Below are 21172 nucleotides of genomic sequence, written 5' to 3'. Positions count from 1 at the left end.
ATTTAGCCATTAAAACTAATTTTGTTGGTCATTAATGATCTCTGTATTTACATACGGAAGAATATGGTTCGATTTAGCGCATTTAAACAATTCGGTTTAGAATGCGGCGTGTAATCGATTTGACACTCGTATTTCTTAGGTAATCAAATAAACACACTTGAAATAATAAATTAACTGGCTATCTGTCATATCTAAACGATGGCCGGACTAAATTGGATAACTTTGCTGCAACTTGTAACTATTTTTGGTGGTCAGTAACAATACGTAATTTTTAGTGTGTTGCAATAGATAATTCGTAATTTTTTTCAATAAGCCTTTCCATTAGCCGAACTCAAAGTGACATCCGATTGGTTAAGGCAGCGATTCTTAAAAGCTTTTTCGAGTGCTGGATCTGTTGTTAAAGTCGGTTCAATGAGCTTGGAGAATCTTGGTGCAGCTATATCTAATATGAGTAACATACCAAAAGGCATGGCTCAAACTATCAACGATCTATTCGGCGCAGCTCAAACTGAAACTGATTCCGATCCATAGTGTTCCAAGGAAGGATCATGTATCAATGTGATGTGCTGATGTGCTGATGTGCTGATGTGAGACAGGCAGACAGGCAGACAGGCAGGCAGACAGGCAGGCAGACAGACAGACAGACAGACAGACAGACAGACAGACAGACAGACAGACAGACAGACAGACAGACAGACAGACAGACAGACAGACAGACAGACAGACAGACAGACAGACAGACAGACAGACAGACAGACAGACAGACAGACAGACAGACAGACAGACAGACAGACAGACAGACAGACAGACAGACAGACAGACAGACAGACAGACAGACAGACAGACAGACAGACAGACAGACAGACAGACAGACAGACAGACAGACAGACAGACAGACAGACAGACAGACAGACAGACAGACAGACAGACAGACAGACAGACAGACAGACAGACAGACAGACAGACAGACAGACAGACAGACAGACAGACAGACAGACAGACAGACAGACAGACAGACAGACAGACAGACAGACAGACAGACAGACAGACAGACAGACAGACAGACAGACAGACAGACAGACAGACAGACAGACAGACAGACAGACAGACAGACAGACAGACAGACAGACAGACAGACAGACAGACAGACAGACAGACAGACAGACAGACAGACAGACAGACAGACAGACAGACAGACAGACAGACAGACAGACAGACAGACAGACAGACAGACAGACAGACAGACAGACAGACAGACAGACAGACAGACAGACAGACAGACAGACAGACAGACAGACAGACAGACAGACAGACAGACAGACAGACAGACAGACAGACAGACAGACAGACAGACAGACAGACAGACAGACAGACAGACAGACAGACAGACAGACAGACAGACAGACAGACAGACAGACAGACAGACAGACAGACAGACAGACAGACAGACAGACAGACAGACAGACAGACAGACAGACAGACAGACAGACAGACAGACAGACAGACAGACAGACAGACAGACAGACAGACAGACAGACAGACAGACAGACAGACAGACAGACAGACAGACAGACAGACAGACAGACAGACAGACAGACAGACAGACAGACAGACAGACAGACAGACAGACAGACAGACAGACAGACAGACAGACAGACAGACAGACAGACAGACAGACAGACAGACAGACAGACAGACAGACAGACAGACAGACAGACAGACAGACAGACAGACAGACAGACAGACAGACAGACAGACAGACAGACAGACAGACAGACAGACAGACAGACAGACAGACAGACAGACAGACAGACAGACAGACAGACAGACAGACAGACAGACAGACAGACAGACAGACAGACAGACAGACAGACAGACAGACAGACAGATATGAAAGGTATTGACTCGAAGATCAATCCTGTTTTAGATTTGCCTGATACACGTGTTTACTTATTTTCCGAATACGTGTAAAAAAAGTTTCAGGCAAATCAAAAATGTGACCCAATAAAATGTTTTCGGTTTGTAAAAGAACCGCCCATATATACTTTATAGGGTCGGAAATGCTTCCTTCTAGCTGTTACATACTTTTGCACGAATACAATATACCCTTTTACTCTACGAGTAACGGGTATAATTATATGTTTTTGGTTATGGATAATTTTTTCGAATATCTATTGAATTAAAAACTTTTGAGGGGTAAAAAATGTCCTACTTTAAAAAAAGAATATTTTGTTCAGCGACAAGATAGGCCGTTTTTAAATAAGTACCAAAGAAATCAGTAAGCAATACAGACCAAATACGGTTAGATTTGTGTATTGATAAACGTAAAAACTATAATAGATTTTGTTTTCCCGAAGATGTGCCCATTAAAACAATTGAACTTGTTAGTGGGTGAATCAACGAGTCTCACTTTAGTTTTATATTTAAAAGAGTATAGAATTCTATAAAATGTTAGCAGTTACTAATAGTTACAGGTTTTTGGACTCGCACACTTTTGAAGTCAAAAACACATCGTCCTAAAAACACAAGTCGGCTGTGTGCGCTAACAATTATTTTTCATATTTTACACTTTTGTGTTTGACACACATGTCAACAACTTTGCTCACACTGTAAAATACAATTTTTCATGTTTTTAACATGTGTGTCAAATTCCGAACCCTGCATGAGCGTGAATTCTCTCAGAATTTAGGGTAGAGGTAACGACAATTAGAACAGTGTTATTTATTCATCTTTATATATTTAATATTAGAAATTAAGCTTTGAAATCGATTAAGATTTAAGCGCCGGAAATGACCTCTCAACTGATATTTGTTATACTTACTTAAAATTTAGCCATTAAAACTAATTTTGTTGGTCATTAATGATCTCTGTATTTACATACGGAAGAATATGGTTCGATTTAGCGCATTTAAACAATTCGGTTTAGAATGCGGCGTGTAATCGATTTGACACTCGTATTTCTTAGGTAATCAAATAAACACACTTGAAATAATAAATTAACTGGCTATCTGTCATATCTAAACGATGGCCGGACTAAATTGGATAACTTTGCTGCAACTTGTAACTATTTTTGGTGGTCAGTAACAATACGTAATTTTTAGTGTGTTGCAATAGATAATTCGTAATTTTTTTCAATAAGCCTTTCCATTAGCCGAACTCAAAGTGACATCCGATTGGTTAAGGCAGCGATTCTTAAAAGCTTTTTCGAGTGCTGGATCTGTTGTTAAAGTCGGTTCAATGAGCTTGGAGAATCTTGGTGCAGCTATATCTAATATGAGTAACATACCAAAAGGCATGGCTCAAACTATCAACGATCTATTCGGCGCAGCTCAAACTGAAACTGATTCCGATCCATAGTGTTCCAAGGAAGGATCATGTATCAATGTGATGTGCTGATGTGCTGATGTGAGACAGGCAGACAGACAGACAGACAGACAGACAGACAGACAGACAGACAGACAGACAGACAGACAGACAGACAGACAGACAGACAGACAGACAGACAGACAGACAGACAGACAGACAGACAGACAGACAGACAGACAGACAGACAGACAGACAGACAGACAGACAGACAGACAGACAGACAGACAGACAGACAGACAGACAGACAGACAGACAGACAGACAGACAGACAGACAGACAGACAGACAGACAGACAGACAGACAGACAGACAGACAGACAGACAGACAGACAGACAGACAGACAGACAGACAGACAGACAGACAGACAGACAGACAGACAGACAGACAGACAGACAGACAGACAGACAGACAGACAGACAGACAGACAGACAGACAGACAGACAGACAGACAGACAGACAGACAGACAGACAGACAGACAGACAGACAGACAGACAGACAGACAGACAGACAGACAGACAGACAGACAGACAGACAGACAGACAGACAGACAGACAGACAGACAGACAGACAGACAGACAGACAGACAGACAGACAGACAGACAGACAGACAGACAGACAGACAGACAGACAGACAGACAGACAGACAGACAGACAGACAGACAGACAGACAGACAGACAGACAGACAGACAGACAGACAGACAGACAGACAGACAGACAGACAGACAGACAGACAGACAGACAGACAGACAGACAGACAGACAGACAGACAGACAGACAGACAGACAGACAGACAGACAGACAGACAGACAGACAGACAGACAGACAGACAGACAGACAGACAGACAGACAGACAGACAGACAGACAGACAGACAGACAGACAGACAGACAGACAGACAGACAGACAGACAGACAGACAGACAGACAGACAGACAGACAGACAGACAGACAGACAGACAGACAGACAGACAGACAGACAGACAGACAGACAGACAGACAGACAGACAGACAGACAGACAGACAGACAGACAGACAGACAGACAGACAGACAGACAGACAGACAGACAGACAGACAGACAGACAGACAGACAGACAGACAGACAGACAGACAGACAGACAGACAGACAGACAGACAGACAGACAGACAGACAGACAGACAGACAGACAGACAGACAGACAGACAGACAGACAGACAGACAGACAGACAGACAGACAGACAGACAGACAGACAGACAGACAGACAGACAGACAGACAGACAGACAGACAGACAGACAGACAGACAGACAGACAGACAGACAGACAGACAGACAGACAGACAGACAGACAGACAGACAGACAGACAGACAGACAGACAGACAGACAGACAGACAGACAGACAGACAGACAGACAGACAGACAGACAGACAGACAGACAGACAGACAGACAGACAGACAGACAGACAGACAGACAGACAGACAGACAGACAGACAGACAGACAGACAGACAGACAGACAGACAGACAGACAGACAGACAGACAGACAGACAGACAGACAGACAGACAGTAAAAGGCTATATGGCTATAAGGCTATGCATTCGTGCAAAAGTACGTAACCGCTAGAAGGAAGCGTTTCCGACCCCATAAAGTATATATATTCTTCATCAGGGTCATATATATGTATGTATATACAAAATACAAAACAAATACTATTTTAATAGTTACGTAACTATCTTTGTTGGTCAATTTTACCAAGCAAATTTTTTTGCGTGTACAAAAGGTAGAAGGTTAAGATTTTCCATACATATTCTTGGGCCTCCTACTCAACGCAAGTTTATTTCAGTCGAGCGCCATGCCCACCTAACGCCCACAAAGCCCACTAACGATTTTAAAATGGGTCCTGCGCCCACATCTTTAAAGATTTCCGAGAAGTATAAATACAATTTTTTTGTGTATATTTATACCTATGTAGAAGACATTTTTCAAATCGGACCATTCATTAAAAAGTTAAACGCAATCAAAATTTATGTATCAATCTCCCTCGCACTCCCTTTAGCTGAGGCTCGAATATTAGATAGTCGGGACACCAACCCGAGTACAGCGTTCGTACTCCCTTTAGCTGAGTGACGGGTATTAGATAGTCGGGACACCAACCCGACTATAGCGTTCTCTCTTGTTTTAAGTTTCAAACAGACACGTTTTCAGACACAATCAGAACAATTTTTTCCCTGAGTGTACTATTCCTTTTGAACCACAATACCCTCTACAATAAATGTTTTCCCTTAAGCTTAGGAATAATCAAAAGTAAAGTTCGTTAGTTAGATAAGCTTATTAGTTTTTACGTTTACAATTTTCCGATTTTTCCACAGAAATAATACCAAATATTTACTTAAGAGAATACCAAGGGTCCTCCTTGACCTGCGGAATATTGTATCGGATTTTTACGGGCGCAAGAATGTGCATAATCATGTGCTTGCACTCGCTGGATGCTGACGGGGATTTCGGAAACACCAGAGATTGGTTGATGCGCTTTAGAAGGATATGAACATTAGAACCATCATATGGAAGACGACCGAAGACCATCGCGTAACAGACGACGCCGCAGGCCCAGATGTCCGACATAAAAGGATCGTAGGCCACGCCTGGATAAATTATAATATTAATTCAGTACGCTTAAGATTAAAAACCTACCCTTCAAAATCTCTGGACTGGCGTAAGCGTAGCTGCCGCAGAATGTTTTTGAGAGAATAACCTGGTTATCGGGAGTTCGCGTATCTTTTCGTGCGAACCCGAAGTCGATTAGCTTCAGGTTCCAGTTCTCATCCAGCAGAAGATTTTCACACTTGATGTCCCGGTGCACCACTCCTTTGCTGTGGATGTACTCCACGGCACTCACAAGCTGCTTAAAAAGCGTACGCGATTGCGGCTCATCCAGGAACTTGCGCTCGCGTACGTAGTCTAGAAGGGTTCCATTCTCAGCCAGCTGCATAATAAGGTAAACCCTGCGGCATAGGTCGAATTAGGGATTTGAAATGAAACCGGACAACCAGTTGTATTGGTTAAAAGGTTCCAACCTATAAATGTATATTGCACAAAAAAAAAAACTTGGTAAAATTAACCAATATAATTGTCAAACAGTCCCCACCCACAAAAAATGGTCAATTCTTCTAATTAAATAGTTACTTTCACAACAACAAATACACACACCCAAAGCAAAAACCAAATACACGTAACTATTTTTTATAGTTACGTAACTATCCGTATAGGTCCATTTTACCAATCTAATTTTTTTGTGAGTACACTCGAGTTGCAAATATCACTAGTTTACACCCAAAATGCTCCATAGCAATTGATTGTAAATTCTGTTAGTTCTGGAGCCCTAGATCACGAAAATATCACTAATTTTGATGGCACAGTTTTTTTTAAAGATTTTTTAAAGCTTAATACGTTAAATTTCAAACTTTTTTCGAATTTTTTTCTATATCTCGGCAAATACCCACCCAATTGGACCAATTCTGGCTGTTATCACCACTAATTATACCCGTTACTCGTAGAGTAAAAGGTTATATTAAATTCGTGCAAAAGTATGTAACAGGTAGAAGGAAGCGTTTCCGACCCTATGAACTATATATATTCATGATCAGGATCACTAGCCGAGTCGATCTAGCCATGTCCGTCTGTCTGTCTGTCCGTATGAACGCTGAGATCTCGGAAACTATAAAAGCTAGAAAATTGACATTTTGCATGCAGATTCTAGGAGCTCCTACGCAGCGCAAGTTTGTTTCAAAAGGGTGCCACGCCCCTCTAACGCCCACAATCGCTTACATACGATTTTAAAAATTTCAATATTTTGGAAAAGTAAAAATGCAGTTTTATTGTGTTTATCAATACCTATCGAAATTTTTTAAATCGGACCATTCGTTTAAAAGTTACGGCGGATCAAAGTTTTTATCTCCATCTCCTTCGCACTCCCTTTAGCTGAGTAACGGGTACCTGATAGTCGGGGCACCCGAATATAGCGTTCTCTCTTGTTTTTGTTTACATGTCGCCGCCTTGGAAAAAACTTAAATTTGAACATTATCGACCGAAAAAGTTGAAAATTCGAACTTTAAAAATCTACACAAAATCCAATTTTCCATGGATTTGGGCAATACCCGGCTTGTTTCATTTGGTAGGATGTACACTTTAAGCTTTAATAGGTTATTATGATTTTTCAACGAATTTATTTAGAGTTTTTACAATACATACAGCCGACTTACAGTGGATCAAAAACACATTTTTAATATTTGTCGATCTGCTGCGCTGCCATGGCAAAGTTAAGCTCTGATCTATTGACTTTAAAATGAAACGAAAATTGGTCCAATTGGATTTATATGTGCCGAGATTTAGGAAGAAATATGAAAATATATTAATATCTATTAATATATTTAAAAAGTTTATGAAAACTAGGTATGAAAAAAAAGTCAAAAGTTAAACCTTTTTTGGACTTTTAGACGCTAGATCTCCATCATAAAAACAATTGGTCAAAGATCTGACTATTTCATTCTTTGATTTTTTTTTTAAACGTGGTCAGTGACTTAAGGGATTATATACCTTTTTGAGCGAAAAAAATTGAGGTAACTTTGGATTTTTTTTCAGGTGTGTAGCAATTATTTTATGAAACTGAAGTTATTATTTATTGATAGTACATTTTTTTTATACATTATTTTTATCGAAACAACAAGCCTTTGACCTTGAAAATATATGAATAATTTACAAAGTTATGGCAATTCTCTCGGAACCCTTTTTTTTATAGCGGCTTGCGGTGACCACGATTGCAAAAGAACTATTTGATCGATCTTCTTCATTTTTTTTTTTAATTATTCGTAATGATTGTGCCGAGTTCGTGAACGATTATTTTCAAGAATATTTGCTTTTTTCTGCATACAGTAACAATTTTTCCAAAAAGTTCATTTTTCGAGTACTAAAAATTTTATTAAAAATTTTTTTTCTGCGAAATCAAAATTGACGCATAAAAACTGAATCGTTCACGAACTCAGTACAATCATTACGAATAATTAAAAAAAAAAATGAAGAAGATCGATCAAATAGTTCTTGTGCAATCGTGGTCACCGCAAGCCGCTATAAAAAAAAGGGTTCCGAGAGAATTGCCGTAACTTTGTAAATTGTTCATATATTTTCAAGATCAAACGCTTGTTGTTTCGATAAAAACATGTACTATCAATAAATAATAACTTCAGTTTCATAAAATAATTGCTACACACATGAAAAAAATCCAAAGTTCCCTAAATTTTTTCGCTCAAAAAGGTATATAACCCCTTAACAGTAAACAAACAAATGGATCCCAGCGTTTATATATTTTGGCTGTAACCTAGTGTTATTTATTAATGCTATATGTAACTGTATCCCAAATCATTTTTAAGTGTTGGTGAACTTCTGAAGCACATATCGTGGAAGCATGTGACGATAGACATATGTAAATAAACTGTAATCCGTGCAATGTTAGCGGTTTCTTTGGTCAGTTTTAGCATTATGCTATATAAAAAAGTAACCTCGATGGCTTAAAAAATGATTCTACGTAAAAGTAAGCAACAACAAAAATAACATTATGTTGCATAAAAAAGTAACCTGGATGGATGTGATAAATTTGAATTCGCTTCGAAGTCGCAAATTGAACTGGGTTCACCAAATACGTTTCCCGATGCAAGGATTCTGAGAAAAATTAAAGGCAAACGAATTCGTGGTTTGTTGTGGTGTCAAAGCATTTTAATAGTGCCACTCTTTTTCTTTCGAACCCCATAAAACATAAAAACAAAAAGCTGCGGTCATAATAGTAGTAGTGGAGTAGTTGCTCACCTATGACTGGTCTCAATACTCTGATAGAAGGTTATTAAATTGTCGTGGTGCAAACCCTTCACCGCCTCGATCTCTCGAGGCAAAAACTTCTGCGTGTACTCGGAAGGAGCCTTAACCTTTGAGATGATTTTGACGGCAACCCGCTTTCCGTACTCCTCTGAGAAGCCAATCTTGACCTTGGCATAGTTGCCCGTGCCAATAACCTTGCCAAGAATAATGCCGTGCTCCTCAAGAATGGTCTTTTGCGGCTTGGTTTTTTCGTCGGCTTTTGGCGGGACTGCTGGTTGTCCCGCTGGCTTCGGGGAGGGCCGGTCACTGAAAGTGTAGACCTTCTGTTCCTGACGACGACCCGAGTTCTGATCGGTGACGAGGTCCTGCGATGAGCTTGCACCAATGACTACCGGAAAATATATGTAATTTTAGTTGGCCTGCTGCTGACTGTGCACTAAATCTCTAATCACCTCCGCCTTGGTCGTTTTTTCTTTTTGGCGCTGTCGCCATTAAAATGATATCAACAAACTAGTGTTCGGTGTTCAAATGCTGCAGAAATGTCGTGTCCAATTAACTTAATCGTTAAAAGTGGATCATATTCAGAAACGAAAAATTTTGAGACCAATTTTTAAAAAGTTGTGACTTTTAATGAAAATGTATATTAATATCTGAGAAGGTTTTTCTCTGTTTCACATAATTTCCAACCAAGAACGGGTAGCTTTGTGTACTGATGTTAGTAAGCACCGTAGCGGAATTTGTCACACACACGAATAACACAGGAACACAAAACTTAACTTTGTGAAATTTCCACGAGCCATTTCTAGTTTTCCATGATAAGTACTTGTCCCATACAAACTTATGTCCCATCACCTACAGGTTCCGTGTTATAGCTAAGAATAACCGATGTTTGCCGACATTTCGAGTTATGTGGCCTATATAATTTGACTTATCTTAATAATTTACTCTCTACTCTACTTTACTCTCAATTCATCACTGCATTCCTAAACAAGAGAGAACGCTATAGTCGGGTGCCCTGACTATCAGATACCCGTTACTCAGCTAAAGGGAGTGCGAAGGAGATGGAGATAAAAACTTTGATTCGCCGTAACTTTTTAACGAATGGTCCGATTTAAAAAATTTCGATAGGTATTGATAAACACCACAAAACTGCATTTTTACTTTTCCGAAATATTGAAATTTTTAAAATCGTATATAAGCGATTGTGAGCGTTCGAGGGGGCGTGGCACCCTTTTGAAAGAAACGTGCGCTGCGTAGAAACTCATAGAATCTGCATGCAAAATGTCAATCTTCTAGCTTTTATAGTTTCCGAGATCTCAGCTTTCATACGGACGGACAGACGGACATGGCTATATCGACTCTGCTAGTGAGCCTGATCAAGAATATATATATACTTTATAGGGTCGGAAATGCTTCCTTCTAGCTGTTACATACTTTTGCACGAATACAATATAGCCTTTTACTCTACGAGTAACGGGTATAAAAATAGTCCCCATTGTAAATTCGACGCTAAAGTTGAAAATCCCAAAATGTTCACGATTTCTTTTAATGAAAACTCAATTCTTAGAATTAAATCTTAAATGGAACTAATTTTAATTATTCATTGAATCTATTGCTCATTGTATGCCTTAATTTTGTTTTAAAGCGTTTTCATGAGGATATTTTATTGTTCTTATACTAATAAAACCGAAAAGGGTATATTGTATTCGTGTATGCAACAGGGAGAAGGAAGCGTTTTCGACCCTATAAAGTATATATATTCTTGATCAGGGTCACTTGCCGAGTCGATATAGCCATGTCCGTCTATGTCCTTGTCCGTCCGTATAAACGCTGAGATCTCGGAAACTACAAAAGCTTGAAGGTTGAGATTTTCCACACATATTCTTGGGCTTCCTACGCAGCGCAAGTTTATTTTAGCCGAGCGCCACGCCCCCTCTAACGCCCACAATCGCCCACTAACGATTTTAAAATGTGTCTGACGCCCATACCTTTAAAGATTTCCGAGAAGTATAAATGAAATTTTGTTGTGTATATTTATACCTATCATTCATTTAAAAATTATGCGCAATCAAAACTGTATATATCCATCTCCCTCGCACTCCCATTAGCTGAGTGACGGGTATTGGATAGTCGGGACACCCACCCGACTATAGCGTTCTTGTTTTCGACTCCGTTTTCTAAAATTTATTTCTCCATTAAAAAAAATTCTAAAATTATTTTAAATATGGGGTTTGAAAGATAAAGAGTGTATCTTTTAAAAAACTTTAACATCAAAACAAACCATGAATCCATTTGCCTCTGAGAGCTCCGGAAAGTTGGCCAATTTCAGCATTTTTCGAACTTTGAGGTCCTTGTGCTAAGAATACTCGCGCCGGGGAACTTTTCGGAAAACGCAGTTCAACTTGCGAATTCGTAACGAATTCAAAAATATAGCATCCGTCGATGTAAATATTAGATGTTGCAGTGTAATTTTTCACGAGGGCACAGAAATCTCTTCCAACCAATTTTCCCCCAAAAAACCAGTTTTGGTGTAACAGAAACCGTTTGAAAATCAAGTACACGATTTTAAACAAACTGAATGGTAGGCGTTGAAGCAAATGTTTCTAAAATCAGATTTACTCCGAAACTCCCAGAAAACGTTACAGATTATGTGTGGGAAATCCCAACCTTCTATCTTTTGTAGTTTCCGAGATCTCAGCGTTCGTACAGACAGACAGACAGATGAAAATTCCAGGGACCGTAAATAATCATTATTTGAGATTTTTATTTTAAAAAGACTACTGTGATATTTTGATTTGAACGTCAAAAACAACGTTCTTTTTACTCTTGTCCACAAAGTATATGCATTTCAACAAATCTGGAAAGCAAATTAACTGTTATTTGTTCATGTCTATAAAGTGCATAAAAACCAGTTAAATTGTTGATTAAAACTTGTAAAAACCTCAGTAAGCCTTTTAAAATAAAAATCTCAAATAATGATTATTTACGGTCCTTGGAAAATTCAGCTTTCACCCTTCTCAAACAGTCGAAATTTCCCCCTAAAAAATTCAGTTTTCCCCCTAAATTCCAAAAATCAGTAACATGTACAATAAATTAGAAATATGTCAATACGACGTTGTAGAAATGTTAAGATTGTAAAAATCTGTGTACTCGAAAGGAAAGTCGTGTGTAGTATTATTTTGTTGACAGTTTTGAAATGTTTTAGGAAGTCACAATGTTTTAGTGTTTTTTCTACACATTTGGGTAATAAAAATTCCGAAAAAAACCTTAAATTTTCCCCCTAAAAATTTCTCCCCCCTAAAATACCCCTTAGCACGTCGAAAAACCCCTAAATCTAGGGGGAAAACCCCTGATATGGGATCACTGCTAGTAATCCTGATCAAGAATATATATACTTTATGGGGTCGAAACGCTTTCTTCTACCTGTTACATACTCTTGCACAAATACAATATACCCTTTTACTTTATGAGTAATGGGTATAACAATGTGGGTTTCACCACAAAAAGTGTTCATTCAGCATATAGTGCAAAATTTTTTGTATCATTAGGAAAGGTGTTAAAGAGTCCCACTGCAAGGCCTAGATCAGTGTGAAAAATCGTTGGGGCGAAAACAAATGGTTCTGGTGTTGGCTTTTATTTTACACCTTTATTAACTTAGAGATTAAAATTCAGCGATCTAAGAGCCGTCGCTATATAAGTGATTGCAGGTAGCACTCCAGAGAATCCAACTCCGTTTGCCCCGCTCACAGCTTTCTTTTGAATCTGGTAGAAAATGACAGAAATGCTTAGGGGAAGGACGACTTCCGTCTCGCTTATGTCAAACGTAAGGTCATGCCGCTGTCCCAAAACCATCCGAGTATTCTGCAGGACCCGCTGATGAGGAGCTCTTCCTTCTACCAAAGAAAGGTCTGCCACATGAAACTCGTAGCCAACGCTAAGGAAAATGTTCTGACAGCTCAGGCTCCGCTTAACTTTATTGTAAACTGATTGGACCGGCGGTGGCATCTCATGGGTGTTCTCCAGGTAGTGCACGTGCATGGGCATCCACTTGTCCGGCTTTGGTCTGCCCAATCGGGAAACGAACACCTTTCCGACGTCGTCCAGGTGACTGCAACCGTGGGGCAACAGCTGGCTCCATATCTGGGCTTGCAGGCCCTGACAGAATTCAGAGTGGTTGGCGTGTTCTTGGAGCAGGGGCGCTACTTGGTGCAGCTCACATCGGGTGAGGAGGTCGACGCCAAAGCGGAGGACTTGATTTTGGTCCAATTTGCGATGGCAACTCCTTTCTCGAAGATTCCGCGACGGCAGGGAAAGCCATTGAAACTCTTCAGTATTATTGTTGGTATTAAAATAGCTTAAAGGCCTCTTATCCTCGCTGTTGTTTTGCGGCAACATTCTTGAGAAGATTACGGGCGAACCCAGCAGGTAACCGAGTGGGCCTGAAGTGGGCTCGACCAGCGAATCGTTTAGAGCGATAAATTCCACATTGTACTGAAGCCAAAGTGGGTCGTTATCATCCTCAGCCAGTTTGATCTTCTCTAGTAGGAGCTTTGCCTCCAGAATATGTGTAAAATTGTGAATCAATATAAGTTCAACTTTATCCACCATTACATCCAGTTGAGTGTCGTTTGCCCGCTCTAAGCATTGTAATGACTTATCCTCTCCTCTCTGACAGATGTGAACGATCAGTCCTTTTACTTCATGTTCCTCATGATCGAGCGGCTTTGGCAGCAACTGAAAAGTGGAAGTGAGATTGAATATTCCCCAGAGACTATCTTGCAGTTGGGAAAAGTCCTTCATCTTGCAAATGCTTTTGATTGGTTGCAGGTGTGAAATGGACTGTTGCAGCTGACAATTAGGGCTTTCGTAGGCAGCGGGCAGATCGAAAGTAGCCAATTGTCTGGTCTTGGGCTGCCACAGTTGCAGAGGCTGTCCGAACTTGTAGTGTGATAACGATGGTCGAGACTGTGGTGAGTCCGATTCGTAAGCTCCCAAGTAATCGAGCCATTTATAACGCTGCGAAGAATCGAAATTACTGTTCTGGGGCTGAGTCTTGTATGGATTCGTGTTGCTGCGAAAAACGCACAACCACCCGTCGTTGATCTGACATGTAGGCAAGCCATGAGCATAGTGGAAATCTTCCAACCGTGATTGTAACTGCGGAAATGTAGAACTAGGCAGACAATTAAATACCTGATGGGCTTCGGGAGGGCAATCTTTGTCACAGCAGCAGTTAAGATCGCATTTGTCAGAGTGAAGATCGCAGGAGCAGTAGTAAGACATATGGTCCATTGATACTGGCATCGAGTGAGGCGCTTCGGTGGCGTTCAACGGTTGGGCATCCACCTGGGAATCCGCCGACGTGGTTGGAGTTGCATCTGTGGCCTTCTGCTTCTGTTGCCAGCGCGGGGGAAATGTGTTTCCAGAAGCGTTGGTAAACTCTGGCAACGGGCTGATGAAGCTGCCCGCTTCACTGCTGGCAGAAGCGGTAGTGGCTGGTGATTCCGTGGTAGTGGGAGGGGTTCCTAGTTCTGTGTTATTGTAGTTGTGAGAAATTCCAATTTTAACTGAATTTGTGTGGCATGTGGCGCACCACAACATGGTTAGAAACAGCAACGCTTCCATTGCTACTTGAACTCCACACCGTATTCGTCGAACTTCCGAAAAATTAAGTTTAGTTCAACAATAACCTTTCCAGAACTCAGGGTTTGCAGCTTGTAACTAGACGGAAAAGTAGATAATCAGTAATAATAATTTATAGCAAAAGAAACATTTTACTGCCTGTTAAAAAATAAAACGATTTTTTTTTTTAATTTTATTTCTTGTAGAATAACATATTAAGATTATACAAAAAAAGTTTTAAGGCAATCGGACAAAAACTTTAGAAGTATAAAACTTTAATATAGTAATATAGAGAATTTAAAATTGACAAATATTTCACGGCTACTATGATATTTTTCTCAAAAGTAAAACGAATAACCACTATTTTTCTCTTGCAAATGCGGAGGGTCAAACGTGGTTATGGCATATAGTTCCTCGGGCAACATGGCTTAGAAATGCCCAGAAATTGTTTTCCGCCCAATCGATTTTTACTTTTTTAGGTCCATTTCAGTGTAGAAATTTTAGGGCTACTGTGATATTTTTCATCAAATACTGTTTTTTTTTACAAATGCGAAGGGTTAAACGTGCTTTTTAAGATTTTGTTTCTTTTGCAATATTGCTTAAAATTCTTCCTAGATTGCGTTCCCCCTTACGATTTATCACTTTTTTTTGCCCATACAAGTCGACCCAGTCTAGTATGCACATGCTTCAACGAATATGATTACCCTTTTTCTCCATGAGTAGCAGGTATTTTCTCCGACTTTATATTAAATATTTTTCGTACGATTGCACAGTTTACCAATTAAATAGGTAAATAGATAAAGATAATAAATCGCTGTTAAAACAAAGGCCTTACCGCTCAACTCCCGAGTAGAGAAGGTCCGACTTGCTCAGAGCGGCTCCTCCGCCACCGAACCGCTCTCGTAACGACTGCCACAGGCTGTTGGGGGCGACTTTCCAGGTGCTAATCTCCAGGCGATGAGTACCGGGAAATGATGGGATATGTGCGAACCCGTAGCCGACTGGCCAGGACTGTTGCAATACGTTTACAGCGTACACCTCCACCAGCAGTCGTGGCCAGCCCTGGACGGAGACGGCACTCAGGTGGATATCTAGAGGCTGGGCAAAGTCCGAGCAGTTCTGCAGCCTGTGGGACGCCACGTGACTTTGACCCTGCACTTCGCCCTGGACCAGGCGCCAGGAGTTTCCTTTCGAGAGTAACAGGCTTATTAACTTAACGCGGCAGGTGCACTCGCTAACTCACCGCTCTGTAGAGTCCACTTGCAATATAGGTGCGGTTCAGAAAAGTCAATTGCTTTCAATATTTGTCCAATTATGTGCACCTCCGCCATCAATTTATTTATTTTCTTTTTAATTCTAATTATTAGTTAGTTTTTATCCTATCATTTTTACTTGAGTGGCAACCAGCTTTCAGTTTTTAGTTTATTATGTTGGCAGTTAAGCGTTGTCAAAGTAACCGAATAACAGGGTGGGTGCTGCCAACTTAGGCGGAAAGGCAAAGGATCTGGTTCTAATCGTTCAGAGGAAGAACAAGAAATGAAAAAAAGACTGAAGCTAACTTCGGCAAGCCGAATTTTAAATACCTTTGCAGATTTCACGAATTAAAATTTGACTACAATAGCAACATAAACTAATAAACAAAATATTTCATAATTCAAAAAAAAACATTTTAAAATTGTTCGCCCTATTGTTCCTATGGGGGCTATAGGATATAGACGTCCGATCGGAACGCGCTTTTACCCTGATTATGGTATGCACAAAAAAATACGATTTCGAAAGATTCATCTCATTAGCTTTTATACTGCGCAAAATATCTTGAAAAACATCCAATTTTTACCGAATTTACCCTATTATTCCTATGGGAGCTATAGGATATAGACGTCCGATCGGCACGCGCTAGAAGGAAGCGTTTCCGACCCCATAAAGTATATATATTCTTGATCAGGGTCAGTAGCCGAGTCGATCTAGCCATGTTCGTCTGTCCGTCTGTCTGTCTGTCTGTCCGTCTGTATGAACGCTGAGATCTCGAAAACTACAAAAGCTAGAAGGCTGAGATTTCCCACACATATTCTTGGGCTCCCTACGCAGCGCAAGTTTATTTTGGCCGAGCAACCCTTCTAACGCCCACAATCGCCCACTAACGATTTTAAAATGTGTCTGGCACCCACACCTTTAAAGATTTCCGAGAAGTATAAATCAAATAAAAACACCTCTTAACGAGGTAAAAAACTAGTGACGACCGCACCTTCAACATACAAAAGTTCTGATATCAACATTTGTGACGAAAAATTATTACACTCGTCATTAAATAGACTTTCTAATCTTTTCTCATTCGGCCCGCTGCAATAGAAAATGCCTGTAAAGGGAAAAAGGCTGGAATAGTTTGCTAGGGCGACTAAATCATAAAATCATTTTTCGTCACAAAAGTTGATATCAGAACTTTCGTACGTTGAAGGTGCGATCGTCACTAGTTTTTTACCTCGTTAAGAGGTGTTTTTATTTGATATCAGAAGTTTTTGTTTGTTTACATTTGCTCTCATAGGAGCTAATATATACATTTAAATTTAAATTGGTCAATCATAATTTTTAAACTATTGTATTTTAACAAATTAAGTTAAAAAGGCGTTGAAGTATTTCAAAATACCTTTTAAACGAGGTATAGCACATGGCTGTACCTTTAGTAGTGTAGAACTTACAAACTAACGAAATTTAGCTATTTTTAGCTTTTTCCCGCTAAAGTAGCGGCTTTTTCCAAAAGTCGTAGAACAAAAGATTCCTATATGGAACTCTTAAGTGCAAATTTACTGATTCCATGACCCTAAAATACAGTTCGGATACCCTCCCACAAAATTCAATACTCAGGGAGCGTTAGTTGTTCTGAGCTGGCAAAAGTGGCTATTTTCGTTTCTGAATAACTTTTAAACGCGATTTTTTACATAAACATGATATATACCAAAATTTAAGGAATCTCAAGGGCTATACAGTTTAAAGTTGTAAGGAAAATCGTTAGAGCCGTTTTTGAGAAAATTAAAAAAAAGCTAAAAAAAAAGTTTTAACAAATTTTCTTTTGTTCATATCTTTTTAACTATTACATTTACACAAATTGCATATAGAAGGCGTTTATAGCATTTAAAAATACCATTCAAACGAGATGCAGCACAAGTCTGTAGCTTTAGTAGTATAGAAGTTACGGCTTTCCGAATTTTAGCTATTTATAGCTATTTTTCCGCTAAACTAGCGGGTTTTTCCAAAAGTGGTAGAACAAAAGTTTTTTATATCGATGTGATGAACGTCATATCAAATTTTCAGAACTTAAAAAACATATTTTGGACAAGTGGACAAACTGACAAACAGAATTAAATTTTCATTTTGGGAAGAAGAAGAAAATCTTATTTTGACTATAACTTTTGAACGGAGAGTCGGATTTTGACAAATGACCCTTCATTCGACGGGTATTTTCAAAAGGAATACAACTAAAATATTGCGAGGAGGCATTTATCCCCATCGACCCCAACAGCTCCAAATTTCGAAATTTTCACTTTTTCACTTTCACCGCTCTCTCTCCCAAGCCAATTGATTTTCTTAAAGTCTTGGTATGCAATCCTGTTAGTTTTCGCAATACCTTTCGATAGGTGTATTATTCATTATGATCGGACCATCACAGTAGATTTTCATTTCTTCGTGTATATATAGTAGTCGCCTTCGCACACTCTCCTGGTGCGCTTCGTCACTACATGGACTGCCGTCCATAGTGATACAATTTTATTGAGTGTGTACCTTTCGAAATGTAGGAGACATTTTTCAAATCGGACCATTCATTAAAAAGTTATGCGAAATCAAAAAAACTCCCTCACACTCCCTTTAGCTGAGTGACGGGTATTAGATAGTCGGGACACCAACCCGACTTTAGCGTTCTGTCTTGTTTTTTTTTTCCATCAAAGTTGAAAAATATGGAAAAAGTGGACGTTTGGCTCAGGATGCGGCTGGCAAACTGCAATATGTTTTACTTGTTTTACTCTTAACTAACACACCAATCAGTGGAAAAAAGAAGCAAAGCGATTTGATACCTAGCTTTTAAAATATATCACTGTGCGAAGCTTCTAGAAGTGCCGCCGTAGTGGAACATTTCTTCCCGACCGGGGTGACTTCGGCGATCTGAATGCGATATAGTGAAAGTCACTTATAGAAGTGTCGCCCAAGTCACTTCTGGAAGTTACTTTTTGCTTTCGCGTTTTTTTTTAAATTTTTTTCTTGATTAACATCTTAAAATTATAAAAAAAAAGTTTTAAGTCAATCGGACAAAAACTTTAGAAGTTATGCTAAAAATAGTACTTTGAAGGGCCGTTTTCTCGTCCGTCCTACGAAGTAAAATTTAGCTAATGGAAGGATAAATTTATCCCGGTGGCAAATCGGTTTTCGTTTTCTCGTCCGTCATTTAAAACTCCAAGTAAAAACCAAATGGTTTTTGATTATATGGAATTAGTTAAATCAAATGAATGCACTTACTTCTTTACTTTAGATTCAAGTCGCTAAACAATTTTTTGCGAACCCTAATTCTTCATTACTGTAATGTTCGAAGTAAATTCTTTGGTCTTAATATCTGCGCCGATCCGGTTCGCACTTCAGACAAATCGCTTCGGAATTCATTTTAAAATAAATTGGATGACTTTAGCAATTTTTATTTATATTTAACTTTAAATAGAATCACATGTTTTCGAATGAAGAGAGGAACCAGATTGACAACGCTCAAATGTCTGGCAACACTTGCGCACAATCCAACCGCACAAATTTGGCACGGTGGATGAAGTACCGAGACAAAATTTGCCGCTACCTGCGCTAACATAAGGACGAGCAAACCATTTTTTGTTTATCGCTCCGTTGTCCCGGCAGGCAAACTAAAGTACGGACGAGCAAACGGCCCTAAGTGCGTTTTTCTCGAAACCACGTTTTGAAAGTCCGTGGTTATCGGCATTTCTAAACGGCTCAACCGATCGTTTTCAAATTTTTCGCATATTTTTCTGCATAAAAACCCGCACCCTGGGAAGCTTTTTTTTTAATTTTTTAACTTTAAGTATTTTTTTTAAGCTCAAAGACGAATTTTTTAGGTGAAAAACGCATTTTTAAATTTGGAAAAGCAAAAAAGTTGTTTTTAAAAAAAAAAATTAAAAATCGCGTTTCCCAGGGGGCGGGTTTTTTCTTTTGTTAAGCAAAATGTAAAAGCAGAATGGAAATCCGATAATTTTTAGAGGAGATACAGTGGTCATTGCAAAACGCATTTTTTTAATAGTGTTCCAGCAATCGCTTTGCCACCGATATATTAGCTGATAGTATTGGCTATAAAAATTATTCAAATGACACTTTATAATATACAATTGGTTTGAATTAAATCCATCCAACCAGTTTTTATAGAAAAAATCGCAAAGTTACTTGAATTCTTGATGCCAAAGACCCAGACCAAATAATTGTTTGCATTTTGCAAACAATTAATTGACAGCCGAATATTTGCAGTTTTTTAGTTTTTCTTGTTTTTAGGGTGTTTTAGGGTGAAAAAAGAAAATGTGTTGATGCAATCGGAGAGATAATAGTTAAAAAAAAAATTCCAAAAAAAAAAATTAAAAAAAATCTAGTATTTGCTTGTACATTTCCCATCTAAAAACGAATTTCTATGCCATTTTCCCTTTTGCAAACAATTACTTGACAAACTGTATGCATACTCGTTATAAAAGCTCAGATATGTTTAAAACTATTATCTTATGCTATTTATTGTATTATTTTACAGTTTTGCAGAATTGAAATCCCCCTACGTCTATGTTGAGTTGAGCAACTGCTCTTCAAGTCAGCTGTTATTGGATGTGGATGTGGATTATCAAAAATCCCAACCTTTTCACATGGATGGACTCTATGGGAAGAGACTATAATATAAAAAGAACCACAAACTTATTATAGTAATTTTTATATCGGTTGTCGATAATGATATCGATGGCACACGATGATTTTGTGATGGTACGACCAAAACACGAGGACGGCAATAAATTTTTAAGAAGACGAAATTAAAATAATAAAATCTATATAAAATTATAAGGTAATCAAAAAAGTTGGATAGAGCATTTCAGTTGTCATAGCTAAAAGCATTGGTAAATAAACAAAAAAAAATTCAAATTAAATAATCGAAATAATAATGATAAAAAGGGCATTTCTAATGTCGCATGCAAAAATCACCGCAATTCTTGTTGAAAAAAATTTTGCATGCGGCGCTGAGAAAATTTACATATTCCATTTTTAGGTCTTCAAGCTCTTAATGCATTGTGATTCAGGGTATTCCCTAAACTGTTGAATTGCTGA

At 39.0% G+C, this 21172-nt stretch overlaps 4 protein-coding genes and 1 non-coding gene across 7 annotated transcripts; 2 read left to right on the top strand and 3 right to left on the bottom strand.

Annotated features, from left to right (window-relative positions):
* The first annotated feature begins 17 nt into the window (after window positions 1–17).
* LOC108068595 (uncharacterized) lies at window positions 18–763 on the top strand. The gene is made up of 2 exons (XR_011419047.1): window positions 18–250; window positions 314–763. It is a non-coding gene; the product is annotated as an uncharacterized protein (transcript).
* Window positions 764–2921: 2158 nt separating this feature from the next.
* Window positions 2922–3370, top strand: Sfp26Ad (Seminal fluid protein 26Ad). The gene is made up of 2 exons (XM_044393665.2): window positions 2922–3076; window positions 3140–3370. The coding sequence occupies exons 1-2, from the start codon at window positions 3025–3027 to the stop codon at window positions 3355–3357; spliced, it is 270 nt and encodes an 89-aa protein (XP_044249600.1). The 5' UTR covers window positions 2922–3024; the 3' UTR covers window positions 3358–3370.
* Window positions 3371–5653: 2283 nt separating this feature from the next.
* LOC108068594 (testis-specific serine/threonine-protein kinase 2) lies at window positions 5654–9893 on the bottom strand. 2 transcript variants are annotated; one of them, XM_017158259.3, is made up of 4 exons: window positions 9661–9893; window positions 9200–9596; window positions 6035–6345; window positions 5654–5985 (listed from the first exon to the last, which is right to left on the bottom strand). In XM_017158259.3, the coding sequence occupies exons 1-4, from the start codon at window positions 9698–9700 to the stop codon at window positions 5729–5731; spliced, it is 1005 nt and encodes a 334-aa protein (XP_017013748.1). In that variant the 5' UTR covers window positions 9701–9893; the 3' UTR covers window positions 5654–5728. The 2 variants fall into 2 exon arrangements, with proteins under 2 accessions (XP_017013748.1, XP_070075790.1); XM_070219689.1 differs by lacking the exon at window positions 9661–9893 and having other exon boundaries at window positions 6035–6417; window positions 9200–9330.
* Window positions 9894–12833: 2940 nt separating this feature from the next.
* Window positions 12834–14833, bottom strand: tctn (tectonic). Of its 2 annotated transcripts, XM_070219364.1 has the most exons (2): window positions 14402–14833; window positions 12834–14224 (listed from the first exon to the last, which is right to left on the bottom strand). In XM_070219364.1, the coding sequence occupies exons 1-2, from the start codon at window positions 14831–14833 to the stop codon at window positions 12863–12865; spliced, it is 1794 nt and encodes a 597-aa protein (XP_070075465.1). In that variant the 3' UTR covers window positions 12834–12862. The 2 variants fall into 2 exon arrangements, with proteins under 2 accessions (XP_070075465.1, XP_017013745.2); XM_017158256.3 differs by having other exon boundaries at window positions 12834–14833.
* Window positions 14791–16291, bottom strand: B9d2 (B9 domain-containing protein 2). The gene is made up of 3 exons (XM_044393497.2): window positions 16074–16291; window positions 15666–16017; window positions 14791–14929 (listed from the first exon to the last, which is right to left on the bottom strand). Exons 1-3 carry the CDS (start codon window positions 16159–16161, stop codon window positions 14836–14838), a joined length of 534 nt encoding a protein of 177 aa, XP_044249432.1. The 5' UTR covers window positions 16162–16291; the 3' UTR covers window positions 14791–14835.
* Window positions 16292–21172: the final 4881 nt, after the last annotated feature.

This window comes from Drosophila takahashii, chromosome 2L (genome assembly GCF_030179915.1).
Source record: "Drosophila takahashii strain IR98-3 E-12201 chromosome 2L, DtakHiC1v2, whole genome shotgun sequence".
NCBI classification, from domain to species: domain Eukaryota; kingdom Metazoa; phylum Arthropoda; class Insecta; order Diptera; family Drosophilidae; genus Drosophila; species Drosophila takahashii.
Note: the sequence above shows the minus strand (reverse complement) of the source record. Positions and strands in the feature narration are given on the sequence as shown.